Consider the following 26,063-nt stretch of genomic DNA (forward strand, 5'->3'; position numbering starts at 1 on the left):
AGGAAGGGAAATATCCCAAAGTCTCACAACAAATCACTCTGGAGAAGTTGCACTTGGCAGAGAAAAACATCATCCAATCTGCACTCTCAGTCTTGATCTTTATTAATTAACAGTTTCAGAGGGGATACAGTTTTGCTTCTAGATCTTGTTGAAAGCAGCAATATCAACGCTCTGCACCTGAAAGAGAACAAAAGCAGCAGCTAAAGGTCACCAAGGTGCTTTCAGACATTCACCATGAAGAAAGCACTCGCATCGGGGATTTCTTCACAGCATGCACTAGCGATACTCAAACAGATCAAGCATGGCCCAGGTCTCTTAGGCCAGCTCCCCGGCTGTGGTAAGATGACCTTTAAGGACGTATTAACGTTCCTCACGACAGGACATTGTGCTGTGCTAGTTACAGCACAAATCTTTAGACAGTCCAGCCTACGAAGAACATGATACTAAGAGTTTCTAGCAACATTAAAGTTCCTGATTTACCCTAAATATAAGCAAAAGAGTAGGCAAAGAAGAACAATAAAAGCAGGTTATCTGGCCTGCTGCTCTCCCAACAGCAAGACTGGGAGCGTTACTGAGCCTGCGTATCACCTGGCACAGGGCTGGAGCTCCTGCTACCATTTCCATGGAAGGAGGAAGGATGGGGATGGAGACATCTCCTCCAGCCCCAGCCACCAAGGTTAAACACTGCGTGTCTGCTCTGGTGCTGCCCAGAGCAGTGTAAAAGCAGGGGTTCCCCAAAGTAACAGTCAGTGGGAGCTGGATGAGCAGCAAGAGCCTGCAAAATGGCTCTAAAAATGTGTGCGAGGTATCTGGATCAGCCAGCCTTTAAAAAAAAAAAAAAAATTAAAATATTCAAGTGTCTCAGCAGGCAAACACCATCAATTCCATGCGGTTTTCTTTTAAAAATCCAAGTTTGCCAAAATCTGCAAAGGAACATTAGTTACAAATGACCCTGTGGGTCAGGCACCACCCAGCATTACACAGCTCGCCGAAAGACTTACATAGTCTTCAAACTTGGTGATCTCCTCCTCCAGGATGTCTGTCCCAACTTTGTCATCTTCCACTACACACTGGATTTGGAGCTTCTTAATGCCATAGCCTACTGGGACCAGCTTGGAGGCTCCCCACACCAACCCATCCATGTGGATGGACCGAACGCACTCCTCCATCTTTGCCATGTCAGTCTCATCATCCCACTGCAAAAGCATGAAGTATGAACTTTAGTGTTTTTCTAGAGATCACCATTAGCCCCAAGAGGTACCCAGTGACTTAAAATTCAACACTACTCCTTCTCAGTACCTTTCAGCTGATCCAGGCCACCCTTTCTTGGCTACTATTTTCACCAGAATTAGCTGATGGGTCAAGCCAAGCTAAATCTGACTTTGCAGCAATGCCGCACAGCATGTTGTTTCGATTCTACCTACAGGCACTGCACATACAAGGGGGATTCTTCCTGCAGCAACACAACCACTTTAGAGTGCTCACTTTAAAGTGATTGTTACCAAGGGCATCTCTGAGCACTACCCGCAGCCCAGAGTTTTTTGTTCTACCATGACAATTTGACAAAGACAGGTTTATTCCCATCTTCAGGACATTATTATCTGTCCTTTCTTCAAAGAAAAGGGCTAGTCCTGGTCAGGGGAACCTCAGATTACAGCCTGCACTTGCCACAGTGCAAGGAGCAGGGCAGCAGCGCAAGGGCTACAGATCCCAGCTGCAATATCCCACCTCACTCCGACCCCTTGTTTGGAAATCTGCAGGTCCTATCTTCACCAGTCCACCCAGATGTGCAAGTGAGATGATTTACAGCCTCCTGCAGCACAAGACATACAGCCTCAGTCGGGAGCTCCCCCACTTCAGTTACTCACTGGCTTCACATCCAGAAGGATAGAAGACTTGGCAATAAGACCGGGTTTCTTGGCCTTCTTCTCCGCGTACTGACGCAGTCTCTCCTCCCGGACTTTGGCAGCCTCTTGGTCTTCCTCTTCATCATCACTACCAAAAAGGTCAATGTCATCATCATCATCTTCTTCTGCAGCAGCTGGCTCGGCTTTCTTTGCCGGTGAAGCAGATGGGAGCTCCACTTTCTTGGAGGGAACACTGAATGGTTCCACTTTCTTCATTGGGGTGACATGCATTCAAGTTTGCATAAAGGAAAAAGGGGAGAAGATTAACCTGAAGTTGAATCAGAGCAGCACTCAAGAGAAGCTCAGGAACAAAAGTCTGCATTGCTCACAACAGTGAACATGGCTCACACCACGTGATTTGTGTGAAGAATCAGCTATTGGCCATCAAAATAGGACATTTGACCAGCTGGACCTTTGAACTGGCCCAGCATGGCCATACTTCATTCCTAGAGCAAAAAACACCATGTACCCAAGAGCTGATCCTTCTCCTAAGGGCTCAGGATATCTATACCATAAGAGTCTGAGTGGGACAGCAGTTGGGAATGCAACCAAGCGTCTTCCCCTAGCATGAAGAGGGGCCTATGCACTCTGTAGGCTTACTGCAGAGACCACCAGCACCACCGGTAACACGTCTTCCAAGCTACGACAAGAATCGATCAAATCGGTGTCATGCATTCAGCTCCCACAGAGCTTTCTCTTAAATTAAATTGAATACATTCTTATATGGGACATTTGTTAAAAAAAGTGTCACCAATTCGGCTTATCTATTGTAACGAAGTGGCATTTTATTTGATATGTGCTAAGAAACTCACAGCACCATGGGCTAAATGCTAATCAAGTACATCTTAACTCCAACTTGCATAGATCTCCACCAGTTCTCCCTAGCTGAAATCTTTAACGTGGCTTCTTTGCTGGTTTTAGGGCAGAACACTCCTCTCTACATGTACTATTCAGGAAAGATGATGAGGCAGCTGCCAAAACTGCTGAAAAAGCTGCAAACTCATCTTAACTATGAGCATCTCTCCATCCTCAGCAGACAGCCAGGAGACCTCCGAAGTAGCTTGGCACTTTGTGACTATGAAGCATTCAAGAACAGCACTTTGTCAAGGCTCACCTGGGTTGGAGGAACTGGCGAGGGCTGGTGGGAGGTAGATGACTTTTCCAGAGCATTCAGGCGGCTTTCCAACTTGAAGATGGCCATCTGAAGGTCTGCAACAACTGCGAGGAGAGGAGGAGAGGGGGAAAGAACCTTATCTTGTAGGCCCTGCATCAGCTCTCAAGTCAGGACAAATTTGCTTCTGCTCAAAGGGAGCTTTAAAATCACCAGTTGCCTCAGTCAGAGGGAAGCCTGCAAAGCTCTGATCAAGACACTGGCATGTGCTCACCTGGCGACAAAGTCTGTAAGGGATACACCCCACAGAAGCAGGACCCCATCCAGTTTTGCTTTCATGCCAGAAGATTCTCCTACTTACCACTGCGAAGGTTTTGATTTTCTACCTCCAGGTGAGAAATTCTGGAAAGGAGTTCATTTTGGTCACCAGCAGGCCCAGAAGAGGTTGTGCTTGCACTCTGCAACAAGGAAAACCGAGATGAATCAATCTGTCGACCTAGTCCCAAACTCAGTGGTTCAGTGAAGCAAAGCAGAGTCATGCCTTCAGGGAAGAAGAAAATTTAGAGCTAATCTAAGAACAAGGACATTTTCTCTAAAGGCTTTATAAAAAGAATATACTAGCCTTATAGAATGAAGCATGGAACATGTCTGAAGAAATTTCAGTGGGCACTGATGAGCAAAGGATAAAGTCATTCTTTGCAGTCTCAGATCACAGACTGCCACTAAACACACAAAAAGTTTTGAAAGTTTCACACTAAACCCCTTAAATGGGGCAGCTGGTCTTGTCTTACAGACAAAATTGAGGCACAGAGCACAGAAGTGACTCGCCTAACGTCACACAGCGAGTCACTGTGAAAGCTGGAAAGAGATCCCGGCACTTCTATACTCCCACCTTCCCCGGTCCAGCCTTTAATTCCTCTCAAAACAACTTAAACCTACTTTAACACATCCTGAGGGAGCAATTATACTGAGCCAGCTTCAAAAGTATTTAACAGCAAAAAAAGAGCTTTCATTATTTTTAAGGAGACCCTTATCTATAAATTCAAATCAGCAAAGGGAAAGAAAGTAACAGGCCTTCGCGCTTTGCTTTGTGTCATTTATAATTGAATACAACAATAGAGGAAGTAATTTATACTCTCTAAAGTGCACCCTGCATATAATTATAACATGGTTCTTGGCTGCAGTTGACATGCGTCTGAGGTCTCAGCAGTCACTTAAGATGAAGAGCGGGGAATACGGGGGTTAAGATGAACAGAGAGGAATATGGGGCACATAGAAAGCAGGTCTCAGGATGCCCAGCCCGGGAGACACATGGAACTGTGTGAGCTGCTCCTAGCAGGAAGGTCAAAGAGACCCTTCTCCACCCACCCAAAAAGGGGCAGGGGCCAGAGGTCAAAAGCACCATGAACTCAGTCTCCGACGCAGCCTTTGCAGTAGATGCAGGCTCAGGAACGTGAGTGCAGATCTGCAGTCCCCCGACACCAAGCTGGGAGACCTAAATGCCCTGGTAGAAGATCCTATGACATAGGGTGAGCTACGAGCACGTGCCAAAGGACAAATGCTTCTCATCATAAGGAAGGAGAACTTAGTCCATCTCTCCGAGGCAGGGCCGTCCTTGCCCTACAACGTCCTCTCAAATCACACAACCAGATCCATCCATGCGCAGGTGACTTACAGTTGAGCGGCCTGACTGCCTCTTGTGACGGGCAGAAGGAGCTTCTTTACTACGAACTGTCTTCTGCTGCAAAGGGCAAAAGGTTTGGGGGACGTTTGGTTCAAAACGGAAGATAGAAAAGGATTTCACTCATGCTGGAAGAGGCAGTTCAAGTGCAGGAAGCAGATCCACATGCAGGACAAATCGTCAAGCAACGAGATACAGCCTCACACCAACTACACACTGAACAAAGCCTGCACAGAAACATTTATCCATGAACTCTGCCATCTTCTTGTTAAACATCTCAGTGCCAGCAGAAAGGTCACGCAGCTGGGTGGCAAAACTAGACTGAGATGTCTAGAGCATGGTCTCAGTCATCTCCCCATCTGTAAAATCAGAGGTGAAGCAGGTGCATGCATTACTGTGGCACACACCACAGTCTCAGCTGGTTCTCCTGTCATTAGATAAAATCTAATACCTGACAGATGCAGAAACACACATGAAGTTACCAAGACTCTTAGTAAGTCCGCAATTACCACTAATGCATCTCTCCTAGAGAGGAGTAAAGCAACACACCACCCATCTGCACTAACAATTTGATGAGACCCCTGCATGGGCTTCCATCCTCACATGCACCACCAAGAACAGAGGCTGCTAGCCACAATGGGCTAATCACACCAGGCTAGCCCTTAGCCTTATGCACCAAGGACAAAAATTAAAGCTCCGATGAACTCGTTGCCTGACCTCTTCCTGTTCTAGTTACATCATCAGGGCCAAGGTCTAAGTTAATTCAGTGAAAAAGTGAATTCTGGCAATAGTCACATCCACCCCTGCTCCTTGAAAAAGCGCTTCTTGCTTTGACTCAAGATCAAACACAGGAGCTGCGTCACCTGCAAAGACATGCACAGCTGGGTTTTTTTCCATAAGCAGCCTGCTGATTCAGCTAAGCAGCAAGCACCACAGGTATTTGGCAGTTTGAAGCCCTAGTCACATTTTCAAGCCAAATGCTGAGGTGTTTCAGCAGGCTCTGCGCTCGCCCTGACAACTGGCTATCCTGTGCACGACCATGGACATTCAAGACGCTGCAAGATGGTTATGCCTATTCGGTGCTGCAGAACAGCCTGCTTTTAAACCCTGGCTCTCAGGTTTAGTGGAAGCATTTGCCACAGAAGCCAGCTGTGCCTCCACATTTCTCCTCCCTGTTAGTAATAACCCCTCAAAGATGAGAAATCTAAATTGAGGCAGTACCATCTACCTTCACGCTCACCAGCTGCCATCCTGGACTCGCACACAGAATAGGTCAGCACTGCTCCTCCCTGTAGTCCTGCACGAAAAACATCTACAGCTTGGCAGGAGGCCTCCAGCTCAAGAAGAACCTGCCAGCCTTGTGTGGTTATGTCATTTAGGGGAAGAGTTTGAGAAAATCACGGTCATTTTCCCCAAAAAGGCTGTAGCTATGGCTTGCAAGAGCGAGGTGAGAGGACTTTGAAATACTTTGCTCTGCATGAAGCTGTTCTCAACATGGAAGAGCATGGAAAAATGACATTTTGTTATTTCAACAGACCTTTTGAGTAGTAGAAAATACCAGGATACAAATCTAGCTGTATATGCTGTCAAGTGCTGTTTGTAAAGCTTTGTGTAGTACCCAGGGAATTGCACAGAGCAAGGCAGAGCTCTACAATGCACAAATTCCTTCCCTTTGCACCCTTCCTTTGCCAGCAATACCCACAAAATTCATGTGCATAGTTCAGCGTTATGCACCTGGCCAAACAGATTCAGCATATTACATGTGCTAAGCTAATCTTAAACCCAGATTCACTTGCTCCTCCATGCTGTATTTTTCACACCTGTTTAAAAGAAAGGTTTACAACAAGGCAGGGGCTCACAGTGCTCACAGACATGGCACACAGCATTTAAATCAACACCCTGTGCAATTCAGACATTACTTGTTAGTCCTGGGCAACCCCAGGGCAGGGTGAGCCTGAGCACAGCCATCTCTTGCTGGCAAGAAGAGAAGGGTTGCCTGCCCCAAGCTCAAGCAAACAAGAGATTAAAGGTCTTCACAAACCAGGCCAGCCATCGTTTGGGAACCTGTAACCTGTGTAAAGCACAGTATAAGAGGCACAACGCTGAACCAAGTTCTCAATTCTGGCAGGTGGTCAAGCCACACTTTCAAAAATTGTGGAAAAGTTGCCTTTATGAGACTGTGGGCTTTCCTCCAAGGTAAGGATTTTTCAAGCTTTTAGAGATGTGGTCACCAACCTAAGCTACACACTACCTACAGTGTGTTTTTTCCTCTGCACAGCCAAGCACCATTTCCTCTTCTGTCTCAACTATGCCAAGAGGAAGCTTGACACAGTGTTTGTGAATTTTATCAAGGACAGTAATTCAAAATTCCAAAGGTGGGGAGTTCCAGAGCATCAGTTTAGTCACTTCCTGCGCATTGTCTCACAGATGGAGCTCTTAAAACCTTTGTTTTTTCTAAGCTTAAGCCACAGTTTTTGTGCTGAACCCACATTAGTGATACACTGACCTGTGCTGCAACCTATTCAAAGTATTTTGCATAGCAGAAGCACTCAGCAAGCCTGGAACCATACCAAGGACTGCATATAAAGTTAATCATCTAAGCAAATTAAACCCCTGGGACTTCTTGCTTACAAAGGGTAGAAAATAGAACCTAGCCTCAGCCCCAAAGTGCTTTCAACATCTGGCCCTCTCTATAGTTTGACTCTCTAAAACATACCTTAAAAAAAAAAAATCAGAGACGAGAACACTGACTAATGAAGAAAAAGTTGGCCAAGGTTACGTTTTTACATATCAGCTGAAAGAAATCTGTCTGGAAAACTACAGCTAAGAACTCTTCCCTTGGTATATCAGGCCTAACTAACGGACACAGCTGGAAAGCTGGCACTTCCCTTACTACAGGAAGCATCTGGAGGTATCAACCGTTTTCCCTTAATTTGAGTTAACCAGATACAAAGAACAGCACGCAGATTTTACAAGCGCTGTTACAGATCTGATGTGTAGGTTTTCCAGTCTAGAGCTCACAAAGCACTCACAGCTTCATCCTAAAAATAAACTTATTTCACACATGCAGAGATACAACACCCTTCCCTTCAGGTCGGTCTACCTGAGCTCTGGGAACATGGAAAGTTTAGCCATGGTCAGATACACAAAACTGAACTGTGGGGAAATGATGCTGAAGAACTAGAAGAGGCTTTCCGCTGCCTAAGACCAGCAGGATGCATCCTGGCTGGTTTCCTACAGAAGGTGTGACCATTCCCTGCACACAGATGTGTTTCTGAATGTGGCCTCCGAACACTTCAGCAAGATCAGAGGTTTTCTGGGAGCTTTTCTTCTTTGAAACCCACACGCAGGAAACGGACTAATACAGACGCTTTGTAAGAGGGAGCTTGGGTAGAGAAGGGAATAACAGAGCTTCAGACTCCCACACCAGCCACCTACCCAATGACATCCCTTTCATTACAGCCCCCAGGGAGAGTGTAGGAAGTGAGAGTTCAATCACCCGCTGTTGGACTTGCTTATGATCTCAGGCAAGTCAATCATTTCCATGTCTCAGGTCCCCAGCTGTAAGATCTCTCACCACCTGTGGTCTCAGTGCCACCAGCTGCAGTACTGCACATGTTAACAACTTTACATCTAGGAAAGCATTAGCGATCAGGCAGATGTCAACTGGAGAGATTGTTTAAAGCAGAGATGACCATGCAAAGCGGGATGAAAGGTATGTGCAAACAAATGTTTCCAGCATCAGAGCTTTGTACCCTCCTTTGGGAGGTACAAACCACTGCCTCTACCCTTCTAATGCTCATTCACACATTTCAGAACACCACTATCCAGCTGAAGCAGATCTGAAATCAGCCTTGGCTGAATTTCACAGCAGAAGAGACACACTGATCTTCCATCTTCCCATCTTATAAGAGCCAACTCTTCACTTGCTCCCTCTTTAGACTCCTGACAATAACTCCTCTGCATGTTCAGGTGGAAGGAAAGACTAAATCCTGACTGTAAAAACATGCTTCACTATTGTTCTGTAGATCAGACAGTACAAATTTGGCTTTCTGAAACATAAAAACAAAGTTTAAGCATGTTCTAAAGTCAAGCCTGCTTTATGCCATGGCTGTCCAAGACTAATGATGATCCTTCAGAAATGAAGCTACAAAAGCTGATGTTTCAGACTTGTTTCTCAGCAGCTCAAGTCTTTCTAACCCACACACGAATGCAGAAGATCTGACCATGGTTCACCACGTCAGGTTCCAGGACAGAGATGTAGCAATGTGTGGAAAAACTGGAAAGGTGAGCTCTCTGGGATATGGTACAAGCCGGGCTAAGGCACGATCAGTTAAACGGGATTACAAAACAGAAAGGAGGAGGAGTTCACTGTTGCCATGTGCTCTGCTTGTCCAAGCCACTGTGTATTTCGGGAGCAAAGTGGCAGCTCTAGGTTAGATAAATTATGGAGTGCCCCTGACCGCAACGCAGATTAGGGTGCGCAATCCTCCCCCTAACAGAGTCACACAGTAACACAATGCTTTTCCTTCAAGCCTTCAATGGAGAGTCCCAGTCCACTTTTTGTGATGCCCCAGATTCCAGTTTTAAGGCCCTATGGCTAAGTCCTGACCTTAAATCCTCAAGCCCGCCAAGATTTCTTCACAGCAAGAAAAAAAAAAAAAAAATCAGCAGATGAATTGTATTCAGCGCTAACCCCAAAAAGTGCCATAGGGGTGCAAAGGACTTCATATTCTCAAATTTCTGTTCTGGCTTTGGTCTGGTGCTTTGCCAGTTCTCCCAATCTTCCCCATGACAGGACCTGGACAATCCAAACTTACATGCTTCTCACACAAAGAAGCTAACAGGAGTCACAGGCCAGGGCAAGAAACTCCTCATCTTTGGCAAACCACAGACAATTCTGCAAAATGAGAATATGCCTTCAGGGCAAACCAGCAGCACTGCCAGGTGATTTTTATTTAGGTTTCCTGTCCCTACTCACCACATCCAGCCTCTGATCCTGAAGGAGGCAGGTCTTGGAGGAAGCAGCTGATGCTAGACCTTGCCCAGTTTGAAAAGGTCTTTCCAAAGGCATTTAACACTGTGCAAAAAGTTCTCCAAGCCTGTCTGGGATGGGGGCTCATTTCCCCGCATATTTGCCTTACTGAAGTCCAAACTAAAAGTCTTTGACAGGGGCTGATAATCTCTACTGAAAGCCCAAACACATTATTTCAGATCAGAACTTAAATGAGCCAGTTCAGGGAAATATTCTCTATGCTGTTGGCTGAAATAACTAGCATTAGAAAACTTCCAAGTATTTTCTTCCCTAACATGTTTTGGTTTGTTTTTAATATTACTAAGATGTTCCAACTTTCCATTGATTCCCATGCTGTATTCAGGGCTACTGGATCTAACCAAAGCAAATTTAATCCTTTCCCACCATTCTTTTGTCAAATTTGCCCCATTCTTCCTGCATCCAATTCCACATTTCTACTGCAGTACTGAGCATCTTGGATCACTCACATGAGCGGCTGGTGGCAGAAGCTGCTTTTGTACTGTTGAGTTCAACAGGCACAGTGAGACCACCATGGGGAAAGCAATTAGCCTAACTTCTTCTTCACATTCACCTTACATGTATGGGTCCTTTCTGCTTATGTTAAGGAGGAATATGAAATATTCCCCTTGAGAAAGGCTCGATTCCCTGTTATTGTACTGATCTAGCTAGAAACTGAGGTTGCCAAATACCCTAAGAGGGAGTTATGAGGCCAAATCAATATAGATAAAGGATGGATACCCTCAGATGGAAGATATGTGCAGGTGTGTAGCAGTCCCACTCCAGAGGTAAGAAATTGAGGCTGTATTTTGTGAATTTTCTTCACCCATGAAACCAGTCCGCTCATTAATTTAAGATCTCAGCTTCCTCTTTAAAAGTTAAAGAGTTTTAACAGTGCTGTCTGTACATATCAGCACAAAAACACCTCCAGAAAGGATGTTACTGAACTTGTACAGGATGGTGCAGACTTAGAGCTAGTAGCCAAGCTGAATTCCCTAGGTGCAGCAGATGGAAGATACCATTTTTTTGCACATACCCTAACTGAAAGCAAAACAGGAAAGAGAAGGTGGCAGCTCAGCATACCCCAAGAGAGACATACATACTCCCGCTGGCAGCTTGGTGCTTTGCTATCCAGCAAGGTTATTTTAACAGTGACTCCTAACTTGTTAGATAAGACTTGTTGGAACATTCCACCAGGAGAAAAAAGAAATGCACAGTTGAAGAATTTTAACGCAAATCCAGTTAGTTTTAAAAAGCACTGCAGGCTAGCAAGCAGGTAAGCAGCATGCACTCTAGTAGTAACGGTGCTCTTGATTGGATGGAGCTATGCTGGTAGTACACAGCGCTGCACACCTTAGTCTTCTCCTCTAACTTAAAAATAAGAAGCCACACAATCTATGAAGTGGTCACAACGGAGTTCTGTGAGATGCACCACAGCTAAAAATGGTTGCGGGTAGCCAGCTGGTGAGAGAGCTTGGGTACTCACTCCGGCCAGCGATTTCTGGATATTCTCCCTGGCTCTGGCAATGTCGCGTAGGATCGTGCTGGCTCCGTTCTCCTGCAAACAGTGCAGAAAGAACCAAGATTTTTTTTTTAAAAAATATGAAACATTGGAAACTGGTCAGGGAAGTTAAAAAAAAAAAAGGGGGGGGGGTCATAGTCGGGGAGGGTTCCTTCCAATGATTCAGCAAGTATTGCAAAATTAGCTGCAAGAAGGATTGGTTCTAAATCAAGCAGCACCGACTGCAATCCCTGGTCACATCAGGCCACGTGTCCAGAAGATCATCCAGTCAAGAGCTTTTAAATTCTCTATTGTTACCCTGAACGGTTTGGACAGCTGCCAGCCAGGCAGAGGCTTGGATTCGCTTCAGTACTCCTTACAGATCTATCGTTAGGCAGCCCTTTATTTGTAGTATTACCTGTCACTGTATTCAGGCAAGAAGTGACAGCCCTAACTGAAGTCTTCTATCCAGAGAGGTATGACCCAGAGTATGGCAGTAAAAGTGGTTTTTTCCCCCATGCTCCTGCTGCCATGCCTTAGCCTGGATTTGAAGATTCCCTTCGCAGGGCACAAATTCAGTTTCCATGATCCATTCACTCCTTGCCTCTTCCAGACTGCAACCCCCTCCAAGGAAGATGAGAGACATGAAACCACCCACAAGCCCAAAACCCCATGTCAAATAGACCATAGAAGAGCAATAGCCTGGACACATTCACGTGGATACCACTTCCAGGTTGCAGGAAGGCTTTAAGGAGCATGGATCGTTTTCCTCAGCAGAGAAGTGGTTGATAAACTGTTGCAGAATCTCCCCCAGAGCCTTCCCACCACCTCTCAAAGGCAGAACTTCTTCACTGGAAGCTCCTTACGTGGCATGAAATAGTCTAACTGTTCTTCTAAGAGCACTGCAGAGGTTCGCAGTTTAACATCTACTTTAAGCGCTTATCTATAGCTTCTAATTTTTATGCAGGTGTCCTAGGTGCTGTGCCACCTCTATACTAGCATGGGCAACAGGAATGGACAGTGTGCCTAGAAGCTATTCCTTAAGCAAAAAGCTTCCCCTTAAACACTTGCAAGACAGCCATTTAGAACTCTAAGCAGCTTTCTACATAATCAACCAAATGCATAAGCAGTTAACAGCTCTTTACATAGCAGGAAGAGGTTACGATAGCTCTGTACCTTTAAACAGTAATAATTTTGGGCTAATATTTAAGCTTGAACTACTTCAGCTCAGCTGTGCTGCAGCAGCACAATGCTTCCCCCAACTCACCAGTACTGTGATGCAGTCTTCTGTAGGAGCACACTGAATATTTCAGGGGGTACAAAGAAAGGAACATAATTCTGTGGTTTTTGCAGCCATGGTGCCTCTCTTCAAACATCATGCCTTATATACCCATTATATCCCTTGCCAAGGAAAGCTTAGTTGCTACAAAATGGCAGCAAAACCGCCTTTTCCCTTGCTGAAGGGGACAGGTCAATTCTTTGCCCAGCATACCGCCCAGCCCAGTCAACAGAACCACAGCTCTCGGGGCTTACAGCTCAAGCTGTGCACCCATCAGATCACAGCTAGCACCCGTGCCCTGCCATAGCAGCCTGAAAAGATTAAGAGTAGCTGCTGCAACCTATAACTGGTCCGCCTGTTGTCGCAAGGGCATCTGATCTCCTGGTACACTGGGAGAAATTCTTCACAGGCCACAGAAGATGGTCTTTCCAAAGACAAAAGGGGTTATAACTAGGGGGAGGCTTAGAGAGCTCCAGAGAAGACTGTCACACTTGGAAAAAGCAGCATCAAGAGTGGAAATAATACAAAAGTGCACATCCAGGTGGATTGTGTCCTTTTGCCTGCTCTGTACTAGCTCTTAAAGCTCCAGCACTCTGTTAAACCCCATCAGAGAACAAGGATTACCTACCTGCTGGTGTGAAGAGCTGCTAACTGGCCCGTTCATCTGCTCATAGTATCTTCTCTCAGCATCGTCATACTTGTATTTCTCAAACCAGATCTTCTCATGCAAAAAGTAGTCGACTGCCATTTTTCTGCAGAAAGGAAACAAAAAAAACCAAAATGAGTTCCTAAAAGTACTTAAGGTTAGCAGCTTGCAGTGAGCTTGTCAGAAGAGCATTTTCTTCCCCCATAGAGCTGTGCCTGCAGGTCTCTGCTTGGCCGTTTCCCCACCAGTGGAAAGCTTTAAGTAAACAGGATCCTATTAAGAAAGCAGGGCAGTCTAATCACCCACCTGTCTGCCTGGCCTGACCTGCATTTAGTGACAGAACACCAAGTGGGGACAGAATAAATCAGCTGATCTGTACCTTTTTCCACAAAACAGCTTTCAGAGCAGGATTTTCTGGATCATGGTAGACACATGGGAATCTGCTGCTAAGAAAGATGTCTTGTGTATGAAAATCAGAAAGGGAATAATGCTTTTAATTCTTAGGATGCCTGGCCACAGTGAAACCAAAAAGACCGAAGAACACGCAGCTTCAAGCAGCACGTGCCACACTACAGCGTGCCAACAAGGGAGCACTCTGTATGTGACAGGCAACTCCTGACACTACAGCTCTCAAATTTAAACGCATTTCAGTCTTCCTCGAACACAACTCAACTGCGTTGACAGCAACTGTTGGCTGTCTTAGGCTAGTACATGTCTCTATCTGGTCACGCCATGCTTCACTAGGTGCACCACCGAATCCTCCAGGTAAGGAACAGCCCAGCGCAGCACACCGCCTGACACCGACAGCGACCAGCCTCCAGGAATCCAGATACACACACAATTTACAACAGCACCACAGGTAACTGCACACATGCCCTTTTGGAAGCTGCTGCAACTGTTTAGAAATTAAGATCATCAGCAATGCAACACTTGCAAGGGACAGACGCTTATCACTACACAGAGGAACAGCATAAAACATCCTAACACTGCTGCGAAATGGTGTTATTTTTCTTCAGTGCAGCAGCTTCCAAAGGTTGTTTAATTTCTTAACTTGAAGGCAAATGATGGAGCCCTTGCAACAGTAGAAGAGGCTGTGCCCTTATTTCAAGCCAGAGGACAGCTACAGAGCCAACATCAGTTTGAGGAGGTGGTGAGAGCAGAGATAGAGCATCACAACAAAACCACACCATTACCGGGTTCCACCACACAACACGGAGAGAGCAAATAATAGCAACCCGCAAACCCTTTCGTTATCAGCTCAAAACCCCGCAAGCTCTCCAGTAAAACACTTCCACGGAAGCCTTTTTTGTAAAACAAGCACCCTTCTCACCTACACATTCAGAAGAGACCAGAGGCCACCGTACCATACAGGTCCTCTACACCGAAGCCATTCCCAGCACTCAAATCTCCAAGACCCTGCTTGAGCTGCCAACCAGTATTATTAATAGAGAATCCCAGTTACAGAAAAACTTATGCCACATTATTTTACAATGGCACATGGACTTCCCTGGGGAAAGGAGAAAGGCATGACCAAATATCTAGTTCTGTCCAACTAAAGAGAAAATTATCCCAAATAGAACAGGGTGAAAGGCATGTGTGCTCTAAACCTTGTCTGTAACCCCCTATATCACTTGATGTAAGGATCTTAGAACCTTTACAACAAATCCTAACAAACTCAAGGATCAGAAGTAAGGACTGAAGCTCCAAGAGCCTTTTTTCCAAGAGCATCAGTCTGTATCCTAGCACTGCAAAGTAACATCTAAGCACTGGCCTTCAGACAGGCTCCCAGGGCATTACAGCCATCTGTGCAGCAGACTTCAGGGTTCAGCCAGCCACATGTAAAAGCACGTATTTAACACAGAAAGCACAGTATCATACTGCACCTCATTCAGAACTTTAAAAGGAAGTCTTTAAACGTTTCTGGCTGTAAGCTGTTTTATAACTGCACTTTAAACTATGAAGGTCATCTACAATCTGAGAATTAAATCTTCCTGCCCAGCTACATACATGCACATCAAACGAACTGCAATCCAGCTAGCCCTGTCCCAAAATTAACAGCAGCTTCCAGACTGAATAGTCTAACAACCTCCTCCGTCAATGAAACAAATACAGCATGTGCTCCCACTAGACTGATGCCCTAAATTGTATTTCACTGTCATCCCCAAGCCTTCTTCAAGCTGGATACTGGTAGTGATGCTCAAATGTAGTCACCTCTCACATGGAGCTCAACGACTAGCCTACATGCTCTGCGGGAGAATTGGGGATAACTGCTTCTCTGAAGGAGCTTGTGGCATTTTAACAGAAATACACAGCAAATAGCCACCATTTTAACTTCGCAAATTCAGAGACGAAACACTGCATTTTCTGCCACCTCAGAAGGCCTGTTTAAACCATGTGATTACTCTCTCCAACTTCCCACTTTTATGACATTTTGTACGTAATAGGAATACGGAAAGGGGCATGGCCTCAGGTTCCCCCCCATGTAAAGAAGGGGTCAAACCTTAGCTTGCTTACCAGCCCTGACTTTAAATGCTTAACCTCTGGCACCACACAAATACTACCTTTAGCCACCAGTATTCATCAGGAGAAGGGGGTTCCCTGAAGGAGTTTCCCCCAGTTCCCCTGCCCACAAACAGGCTCCCTGGCTCAGGAGCAGCATCTCCCTACAGCGGCATGCACGCTCGGTCCTGCAGACACAAAGGACGCCCGTCTTCTACACATGCAAATTCTTTCAGCTCAATCCTGACCCGGCAGTTTTGCATGTGTGAGTGTTACCCCAGAATAAACTTCTCCTACTTCGTTTCTGGCGCAGGTACGCTTGAAGCGTAAGCAGCTGGTTGGGAGGGTTTTACTACTGCGGGTTCCTGCATCCCCGTACTCTCTCCCGTTCTCGACATTTTCAGAGTCTCGGCTGCATAGTATCGTGACTCAGCACTGTCATATGTCGGCTTATTAAGCCACACAGTTTCGCTGTCCTCATGCAGAAAAAAGCGGGTAGGTGGAGGTTGCTCAGCATCACGGGGAAGCAGAGAGTCGGTGGCGATCTCCACTTGTTTGACGCCCGTTTGCTTTCCAACACTGTGGTTCTTCCTGTCCTCGTGGTGGTGGTTCAATGCTTCGGGGCAGCCACGTTGCTGCTGCCTGACTTTGCCTGATGGATGACCATCAAACATGTTCTCGTAGAAGCTCTTCTCAGCATCATCATAGAGGGGTTTCTCTAACCACACCTCTGACATGAGGGCCTGCAAGCTTGAAATCTGCGGCTTACCATTTACCGTCTGGTGTACAGAGTCAGGCAAACTGGTAACGAAGGAAGCAGCAGAATCAGCAACGGTCTCTGGAGCTAAGCTTGGTGTAGCAGGAGTAGGCAGGGCTGTAGCATAGCCCTCATCCGGCGTTCTCAGCCCAATGTTGCCAGCGTTTGACCACGCAGATGGGATGGTTAGGACATTTGGAGGAACAAAGAATTGAGATTTTTCAACAAACACCTCCTCAGCCTTATCAAAGTCAAACTTGTTGACCCAGACATCCTGAACAACATGGTGACACGCAGACAGACTACCATGGAAGCAGGGCAGGGCTGCTGAAAGCATCCTTGGCTTCGGAACATCTTGGACAGCTTTTGACCTGGCCACTAAAGGGGACTGCTCAGCAGTTACTGCAGCCTCAGGTGCCTCCTGGCTCTGACAATCCACTATTTTTTTTCTGTACACGTTCTCGGCATGATCATACAAAGGCTTGTCAAACCACACATGGTCAGCTAACAAACCAGTCAGAATAGAGTCTAACTTGGAGGTCACATTTTTGGGTTTTGGAGAACGCTTCCGTTTCCTTTGTTTCTTTCCATTCCTTGCTCTCTTCAGGTCTCCCTTGAACTCACTTTCAACAGAGTCATCATTGCAGACTCCATTTACAGCCTCTACCTCCTGGCACTCCTCCGGGGCCGCAGCAGCTAGCATCGCTTCTCTTTCATAATGCAGTCTCTCTGCTTCATCATATTTGTGCTTGTCTACCCACACTTTTTCTACTGGGCAGGGAGGCTTCCTTGTCCTCATCTTCCAAAGAGTGGCAGCATTAAAAGATAAGCATAACAATGTAGTTGCAGCAAAACTAAATAAAGCAAGGGCATGCATCAGACTTTAGTAATTTCTTAAGTAATACAAGAGTGTCACAAGCTATCATGCCATTATTATTCACGTCAAAGAGCCTAAGCATTTAGTTCGATTCTTCCTTTGTTACAAATTTTAATTCCAAGAAATTAAACTGCCTAAACACGTCCAGTTTCTGATGTCAAAATAACCTTCCTCCTAAAACACTTCTGTTGTTCTGACAACTATTCTGCACACTACTATTTAAAAATAAAGGCACTGGCTGAAAGCACCTCACTTTTGAAGACAACTGGCAGGAAAAAACAACAAAGTTTTGTTCAAATCCCTGGTAATGTAGACGATATTTTTCCAAGTTAGTAGATTAGCCCTGAATTACTTGTTAGGTATTCCCAACTAGGCACAGATTTAGGAAGACAGGCTAAAAAAAGATGTCCCAATTCTTGAGTATCTTTACACTTACACATGTTTTGCTACTAGAAAGCCAGCAGAGGGAGCTGACTGAAAAACTATGACTCAGTTTTGGTTTAAAACCCCAGCTGCTGGCAAATTAAAACTGATCAAGAGCTAGAGATCTCATGATTAATTTAATTTACCAAAAAAAAATCTTCTGTTGAAATGAAGAATATTGCATCTACTTTGTGCTTTCCTGCCCTAGTCATACTTTACTACAGAAAAAAAAATCAAGCAGAAAAAAAAAAAATCAAACAGCTCCTAGTATGTGTAGATTATTGGAAGTGGTATAGGAAATACCTTTCCAAGTACAAAATTTACTGTACTGCTCAAATATCTAATGAGTAGGTAACCACCTCTTCGCCAAACACTACATGGTCAGATCCCTAGAGTTAAAAAAAAAAAGGTCCAAAATGAAGTACCTGTAAGCCAGCTCTCTCCCTAGCTACCGAGAGCTGCAAGTTTTATAGCTACAAATTTAACTGTGACAGGTTGCCAAATGAAAGTCACTTACAGCTGAAATATCCTCCAGACTTCAGTCAATGGCTTGCAGTTCCAACTGTTCCTGGAAGATTTTACAAGCCCCAAGTCCGGGGCCTGACAGACCAGTAAAACCAATAAGCTATTATTACAAGTAAACACTTTCGCCTTTTTAAGCTTTCAATTTAAATTTATATAGTTTAAAATATTAAAGTAATGTCATACTGTATTTCCATTATAAAAATTACCAGGAAAAGCAAAAGTAGATCTTGCTTTTTCTTACTGGAGTTGTAAAACTGCTCCTCCACCAGCTGCTGAAAACACTGTGATACAGCTAAAAAAGCATTTAAAAACCCCCTAAACTGAAACTTATTTTGAAGTCTTCATTTTACTTTATGCTCTTCTCTTGCATTTTACACCAGCTATGGAGCAATAAAACACTTCTTACTACAGACAGCTAGAAACAAACCAGTGCTTTGAATAAACATTAATCTACTTGTTACCATCAACATCAAAAACAGCCCAGCTGGAAGCACACACACTGCAAGGTAGGAGCAATGCTACAAGCAAGCAGTAACTTGGGTTTGCTCCTCAGGATAAGCTGTTACTACAGCTTCCACGGCATTATCATCAAGCAGTGAAAAATGACATCACAGATGTCATGCAGACTGAAGCCATGCCAGTGCTGCTAAAGTGCCTGCACAAGTTACTTTGAGGTACAAGGATATGTTCCTGCGATAAAGAAAAAAAAAATCATCAAGGCAGCCTCATACTCCTGATCATTTCAGCTGCTGGACAAATAATTGTAGATATTTTTATATTCTTAAGTAGCAAAAGCATATCCCTTAAAAAAATCATCTTTACAGGAGACGTCGATTTAAACGGGATTCTTGGAGGGTAACATCAAGAGGAGGCAAAGTCTGCTAGAGCAATGCCTGGATTTCAGTCAATTGGCAGACTGGAAAAGGATGAAATGATGCAAAGTAAGTGTGTTGTGCACAAAGGCCCTGCTTTGTAGTGCAGATGTTCTACAATAGCAGCCATCCGGATCTAGTGCAGTAACCTGCCAGCACAAAATCCGTGGGGAAAGCAAAATGCATAACTGAAACTGCATGGGTAGGACAATATGTTTGAATTTTTAGGTTACTTAGGTCTATAAGGACTCCTAAAGAGAACATCAGATTTCTGCATTTGCCCGATATGCTCTGCTTGGCTCTACATTCACATTCATTTGAGTTATCCCAAGGAAAAATCATAGTCTATAGCCTTCAAGTAGATCCTTTATTGAGAATAATTCATTAACCCAATGCAGATGTTGTTATACTCAGAGGTTACAACTTAAACTATTTCAGGAAGAATCTCTCATGGGTGTAACAAGAAACTCGAACGTGACTCAACACAGCTCAAACTGTCACACTTTTAAATATTTAATTTGCATTACAGCCATTAACATTCCATATAGAAAGGGCATGACCATTTGACAAAAACAAAACTAAAATTTGGGGTTTGTTTGTTTTCTTAATTATAGGTGATTTTGCTCAAGTCCTTAAGCAAACAGCATCAAGCACTGGAGTTGCAGCCCCCAGGACGCTCATCTCAAGGGTAAGGTGCATTATTGAGGACTCCAATTATTAGGGGGTTCTCTCAAATCAAAGAACTGTCTTGAATCAAAGTGAGACACAGCTGAATTTAATAAAAGAGCCTATAAAGGTACACTTATTTCCAGTGGAAATCAGATAACTGTGCAATAATCTGTCCAGAAAGAAGTATCAGATCAGAGCCTATATTCCCCTGATTTTCCAGAAAGTAGAAAGTGCAAAAACCACACGACAACTAGAGAGTACTTACTTTTTTAGCTCCTATGATAGCATTAAGAGAAAAGATAAAGTTAGAGAAAGTTTCAAGTTCTAGACATGCAGCAGCTAGTCAGCAAGGACAAAGAATGACAAAAGCCAAATGTATTATCATATAGTTACCTCCCCCCATACATAACACATTTAATTAAACTTGCAGCTGGTTTACTCTCCAGAACTACATTATCTTCATGAACCAACCCCACAGACACTCAGTTACTTTTGGTTTTAAATAACAACCCATAAAGATATACATATCCAAAAGGATCTACCCATCACAACAGGGAACCAGCCAGAAAGGCTCCCAACCTGCCACATCAACACTGTCAGGTGGTGCAAAAGTGAAGCTCAGGTCCCCCAGCTTCAGGTAACTAATCACCAATAGCAAATACTTTAAAGAATTCTGAAAATGTAACAATTATAATGTCAAATAATGAATTCAACATGATTGTAGTTATTTCTACCGAAGTTAGCGATCTGTACAACATTCTATGAACGAGATAGAAATAAAAAACTAGCACCAATGCTCAGCCTACTAATTTTTCAGGAAAAGCATCAACATGACATGTGAAAGCTTGTAGTAGAATTTAAGACTTACACAGATCTGTACCTATGAGGCTACACCTATGAAGCCTGATAAGACACAGCTTCTCATGTCACCAATTCCACATTATATGTAAAAAGGTTATTTCTGCAAGGAAGTAACACAAACCCCAAAGCCAAAGTGACCACAAATGTTCCCCATCAAATCTGGCTCACAGGCATTCAAGTGTTGTTTTTACAAAGATTATTACCAGGGAAAATCTTCATAAAGGGAATTTACCACAACAAGTGGCAATATAATTTTCCAAAAACAAGTCAAAGATACTTGCAGCACCTATTTGTTTCCATGAGGGGCCAAACCTTAGGTTTAGTTACGCTAAAGACCAGATTTTCAATGAAGTAAAGTCTACAAACACAAGCAAAAATTGAAAAAAAAAAAAAGTCACTTCTCTTCTGTGCTCCTAAGTTTTCCCAGAGGAACCTGGGAAAAGGCATATACAAGGATTTTAATTACACAAACCATCGCCTGAGCTGGTGCAGACAGCCTGATGAGATGAGCCCTTTATACCAGACCAGAGCACTACCAGTTCTCCCAGCATATAAATTTACTCCAGACAAGATAAGAGCTCACAATCCTACTTCAGCCAAGTCTGCCAAAGAACAATACAATGATTGAAGGGAGTATACCTGATCTGACAAAGTCTGGAGGGACAAACTTACCTCTTCAAAGGTTTTGGAAGAAATTTAAACTGACTTGGACTTCTTAAGAGCCTGCACCGTACGCCATGCTGCTCGCAGTCAGGTCTGAAGCAACTAAGATTTACCACCGCACCAAACCACAGCCTGTGCAGTTGTTTCAATGCTTTCCGCCTGGTATTCTCAACTGCTCACTTCACCTCCTCAAACAGAAAAGTTTTATAATTAAAAGAACATGCTATAGTTTCATGACCCCTTTCCACTGGCAAAAATCAGAGAACAGAAACTAGAGCTGAATTAGACACCCATCAGTCTGCGCTTAAAGTGAAGCAAGGTGACGTGAACACAGCTACACTCAGAAGGTCTCTCCCTCAAAACACTCCTGAGACCACATTCATCCACTGCCTAGTAACATTTTTCAGAAGTGAAGCAGTTTTTCATTTAACTAGCATTTTTTTAGCACAAAAAGAAATTGTTTGAGACAGAGACAGCAAACTTTATGAAACGTGTTTAAGAAACACAAATCTGTGAGTGGACTAGAAAAATGTAAGAAGGGCTCTTACTGCACACAGCAGAGACCGGCTCCTGTGTACCCAGGACAATTTTGCTTTTCCAGTGACAGTGCAGACAATCTATCAGGTGTTTTACAAAGCATAAAGCTACCAGAAAGGCAAATGCTATTATTGGTATTTATTGACACCAAATAGTCAAATACTCCTGAGTAACAAAAAAAATCACAGGTCAATGTTTAGGCCTCCCATGGACCATCAAAGAGGGCTTACAAAAACATGAAAGAAGAATTTTTAATCAGAGCTTTGAGCTTGCTGTTGTTTTGTCACCACGTCCTGGGTATTTCAAGCCAGAACAAATCCGTGCTGTACTTCCAGCGCTGCAGGGAAATGCATAAAAGTTAAAAATAGGCAATGAAAAGGTCTCCATTGTTGTTCTGTAAACCCAAAATAAGCTTTGGACTTCAGCTATTTGGCTGCATTATCCCCTTAAGTCTGTCTACTTTTTAAAAAGTCAGTAAAACAAAAGCGCACAATACATTACCCTAAGGCTATGGCCAAAAAAAGAAAGTTAAGTCAACTCTGTTTATTGGTTTAATGAAAGCCACTCTTTCTTTTCTGTCCATGAGAAAGTTGCATTTCTCCTGAATTGAGAGGCCTATAAAATAAACATGGGGTTTTGGGGGGAGTCAGGTTACAAATATGTTTGTCACAGCCTCCCAGAGACCTAAATTCCATCAGGCCCTGCACAATTTCTTGCACTGGAACTGAACGGCAATTTCAACCTCAGCTGTGTGCCAGGCTGACCTGTCAGCTCCCAGCAAGGCACAGCAAGTCAGGCAGCACTGTGATTTGAAAGCAGCATTCCCAGAAATAATTTAAGTTTAATGTGGCTTAAAATATTCCTGATAGCCTTGAAAAGTCTCTTCAGATGCGTGAGAGCAGATCTCATCCGTCACTGATTTCTGGAGGGATGCGACAGCTACTTTCTGCAAGCCATAACCAAGAGGGCAGGATTACAGTCACAGTTCGACCAACTCCCTTCTTCAGAAAAGACATCAAAAAATGGGCATCAGGTGGCACCGGGGGACATGGGATGATGGAGACACGGGACAGGTTGCTGTGGTTTGACCCCCAAACCACCCCATGGACACAGCCCCAAAGGCTAGGCAGGAAAGTCCTGATTTCTGCAGGTCTAAGCAGCAATCAAGCCAACACCAGGCGCTCTTCCCCCAGCCCAACACTGACAGGTTCTCACTACAGGAGATTCCATCACGATCCTCCATCTGCATATTTGCTTACATGCCCTGGCACAGCTGATTTTCACCAAGCCAACATGATTATATATTTAGTGCTCCTGTCCTATCGCATGTCACACCACCCTCCCCACCAGAAGCTGCTGAACACTCATCCCAGCAGCAGCCAGAAAAATATATGTCAGAAAACCCAGAAAGGGTCCATTTGATGTCAGGGACAGAGCAGAGAGAGGAGCAAGAAGGTCCACAGGCACCAGGCTGTTCCTTTCTACAGCCTCAGACCAGCATCTGGGCTACACCACACTCAAGACATCTGCACTGCCCAGGCCTTCCTAGGGAAATGCTTCTCCTCTTCCTAAAACTGCTACTGCTGCAGTCCTGCACAAAAGCAAGAGCCCGTTCAGCTAGGAATTTAGGCACCAGTTAAGACACGGCTGCCCCGTACCTACCTGCTCCACAGCAAAGGAAAGGCATCAACCCTGCCCTGCTTCCTGCTTTTTCTTTTTCGTGATTCAGAATTAAAAGAACTGAGACTGATTTCACACCAGAGGGTCTGATGGCCTCTTGCAGCTGAAGGGAGCAAATCCACCCCCTCCTCAACACTGGTGCTGGCACTGAGTCAATACAGGCAGCTAAAGCAAAAGAAAATATTAACGCTTGTGTAGTATTGCTCTTCTGCTGGTTTAACTCCCTAAATTGGCTGTCCCCCAACTCATGAGCAGCAGAGCTGGCAGCTCAAAGCAGCAGGACACAAGAGTCAGGAGCGGGACCACCTTCATCACCTTTGCTATAATACAAAGCTTCACACTAACTTTTAGCCAGGGAAATAACAATGACTCCCAACCTTGATCACCTAAAAACGCGACTCTTCACTCCAAGCAACAACGCTGCCAATTGGTAATGAAGATATAATCAAGGACATGGCAAATCAGCAGTAGGGAAAGACAGGAAAGCAGTAACCTTCACAAGAAAAAGCAAAGTAGTTGAAAACACAGCTTCAGTTAAGAGAAAAAAAGCATACCTGCAAGGTCAGGGAGAAAGAGGGCACACCTAGAAAAGGAGAGGAAAGAATTACAACTATACAGCCAAGCAAAGTTATTTTCTCCTCCATACTGAGCACGACAGGATTGTGAACATCAGATTACAATTAATTCCAAAACATCAATGATCTAGACGTGAAAGAACAAATCCATATTGATTTCGGTGAACACCAGGAGGGGAGGAGGGGAGGAATGACAGGCCAAAGCAGCCTCAGCAACTTTAGCTACCGCTGTAATCCTCCACAAACCCCCAGAGAGCACACTGGCAGCCTCCACACAACCGCTCCTCCCCGGCTCTGCCCATTCCCCAGATATAATTTTGAAATGGATCCCTCCCGAGTGAGCTGTCGTTGAAACAAAAACAAAAAGCAGAAAGAGCAGGACAGGCTGCCGGAGGCACCACCAAGGTTACGGAGGAGTTGGGAACACCACGACATGGAGAGGGAGAGGCAAGATGAGCAGAGCCCAGGTCCACCCACAGAGCAAGGGCAGGACGACGGCAAGGCCTGACATGACAGGGCTCCCAGCTCCAAACCAAGTTTGGAGAGGCAGCTAAGGGTGCTGGGCCACAAACTGGATCAGCCCACTGCTTCAGTTAGAGAGCTGCCAGCTGCTCTGTGCCAGGACAGGGCAGCAGCTCGAGTTTCCCTTTGCAGCAGGTGACTCGACAAGAAACCCTTGCCAAGTTGGGGAATGGGAAGAAGAGCAAACCCCCAAGGCACTTGGAGCTGCTGGGGACAGGGGGTCCCCTAAACACCCCTCCCTACCAGGGCAGGAATAGCACTGATCCCCCCAGACTTGAAAAGGTGAGGCTCCACATAGCAGGGGTATCCCCACAATCAGCACCCCAAAAAGAGAAGGAACCTGCCCCCCTCCCAAAAGGTGCACAGGTTTAGGGAGACCTCCAGCATCAGCCCACCCAGCCCTTACACCCGTAACGGGGTGCCCTTGCAACCACCTACCTAGAGCCTGAGAAGGGGAAGAGACCCCACAAGACAGAGGAAGACTCTACAACCCCCCTTCCCTAAGTCTGGGAGGAGAAATGGGATCTCCCAGATAACAAGGGGCCCTCCGCATCTTCCTTTTTAGGTGTGTGAGGGAAGAAAAGACCCCACAGGGAATGGGAGGGGGCTCCCACAACCCCCTTCCCAGAACAGTTAAGAGGAAAGGGACCTAAGAGGTTGGGGGGGGGCACAGGGGGTGTGCCACCCCGCTATTGCCTGGGACTTTGAGTGGGGAAAAGTAATCCCAAAGACCAAGGGCACCCTAAGCCTTCTCCCTCAGGACTTGGAGGGGGGAGGAAGGAACCCCACAGATAATTAGGGGGGGACCACCCCCATTCCCAAGGTTGGAAAGAGGAAGGGACCACACAGATGATGGGGGAACCCCGCAACCTCCCTTCTGAAACTCTAATAGGGGAACAGACTCTCACATGAGGGTCCCCCACAAATTCCCCCTTCCCGCCCCTGTGAGGTACCCCCAAAACCCCCTTCCCCTGCCCTATGAGCGGGAAAGGACCCCACAGCTAACAGAAAAGTGATCATAACCTCCTTCCTGGAGACTGTGACAGGAGAAAGGGACCCCACGGATCGTGAGGAGCCCCCACAACCCCGGAGCAGGAAAAAACTCCACAGATCATGAGGGGCTCCCCCTCCCCCCCCTCCCCAGGGCTATGAGGGGACCTTAGAGACCCCCAAAACTCCCATTCCCGAGGCCCACGGGGGGGGGTGTGTGTGAAAGAGCTCAAGGAGCGGGGAGCCCAGCCGGTGGAAGGGAGGAGCAGGGCCGAGGGGGACGGCTGCACTCACCGGCAGCGCTGGGCCCGGGCAGGCCGCAGGCGGCTCCGCTCCGCTCGGCCTCCACCAGGCAAAGGGAGACGCCGCGCGGCGCGCGGGGGGTTGTGGGGGCGGCGCGCACCACGCGCGGCGGGGGCGTGGGGGGGGGCGGCGGAAAACGTGTGCGCGGAGGGA

At 45.5% G+C, this 26,063-nt stretch overlaps 1 protein-coding gene across 11 annotated transcripts; it reads right to left on the minus strand.

Annotated features, from left to right (window-relative positions):
• Window positions 1-79: 79 nt before the first annotated feature.
• On the minus strand, window positions 80-26,023 carry EEF1D (eukaryotic translation elongation factor 1 delta). 11 transcript variants are annotated; one of them, XM_052787854.1, is made up of 10 exons: window positions 15,954-17,227; window positions 13,140-13,263; window positions 12,500-12,532; window positions 11,218-11,289; window positions 4,694-4,756; window positions 3,380-3,476; window positions 3,022-3,125; window positions 1,869-2,117; window positions 1,002-1,196; window positions 80-177 (listed from the first exon to the last, which is right to left on the minus strand). In XM_052787854.1, exons 1-10 carry the CDS (start codon window positions 17,210-17,212, stop codon window positions 139-141), a joined length of 2,235 nt encoding a protein of 744 aa, XP_052643814.1. In that variant the 5' UTR covers window positions 17,213-17,227; the 3' UTR covers window positions 80-138. The 11 variants fall into 11 exon arrangements, with proteins under 11 accessions (XP_052643814.1, XP_052643813.1, XP_052643816.1 ...); XM_052787853.1 differs by having other exon boundaries at window positions 4,694-4,759; XM_052787856.1 differs by lacking the exon at window positions 12,500-12,532.
• Window positions 26,024-26,063: the final 40 nt, after the last annotated feature.

This window comes from Harpia harpyja, chromosome 5 (genome assembly GCF_026419915.1).
Source record: "Harpia harpyja isolate bHarHar1 chromosome 5, bHarHar1 primary haplotype, whole genome shotgun sequence".
In the NCBI taxonomy this organism is placed as follows: domain Eukaryota; kingdom Metazoa; phylum Chordata; class Aves; order Accipitriformes; family Accipitridae; genus Harpia; species Harpia harpyja.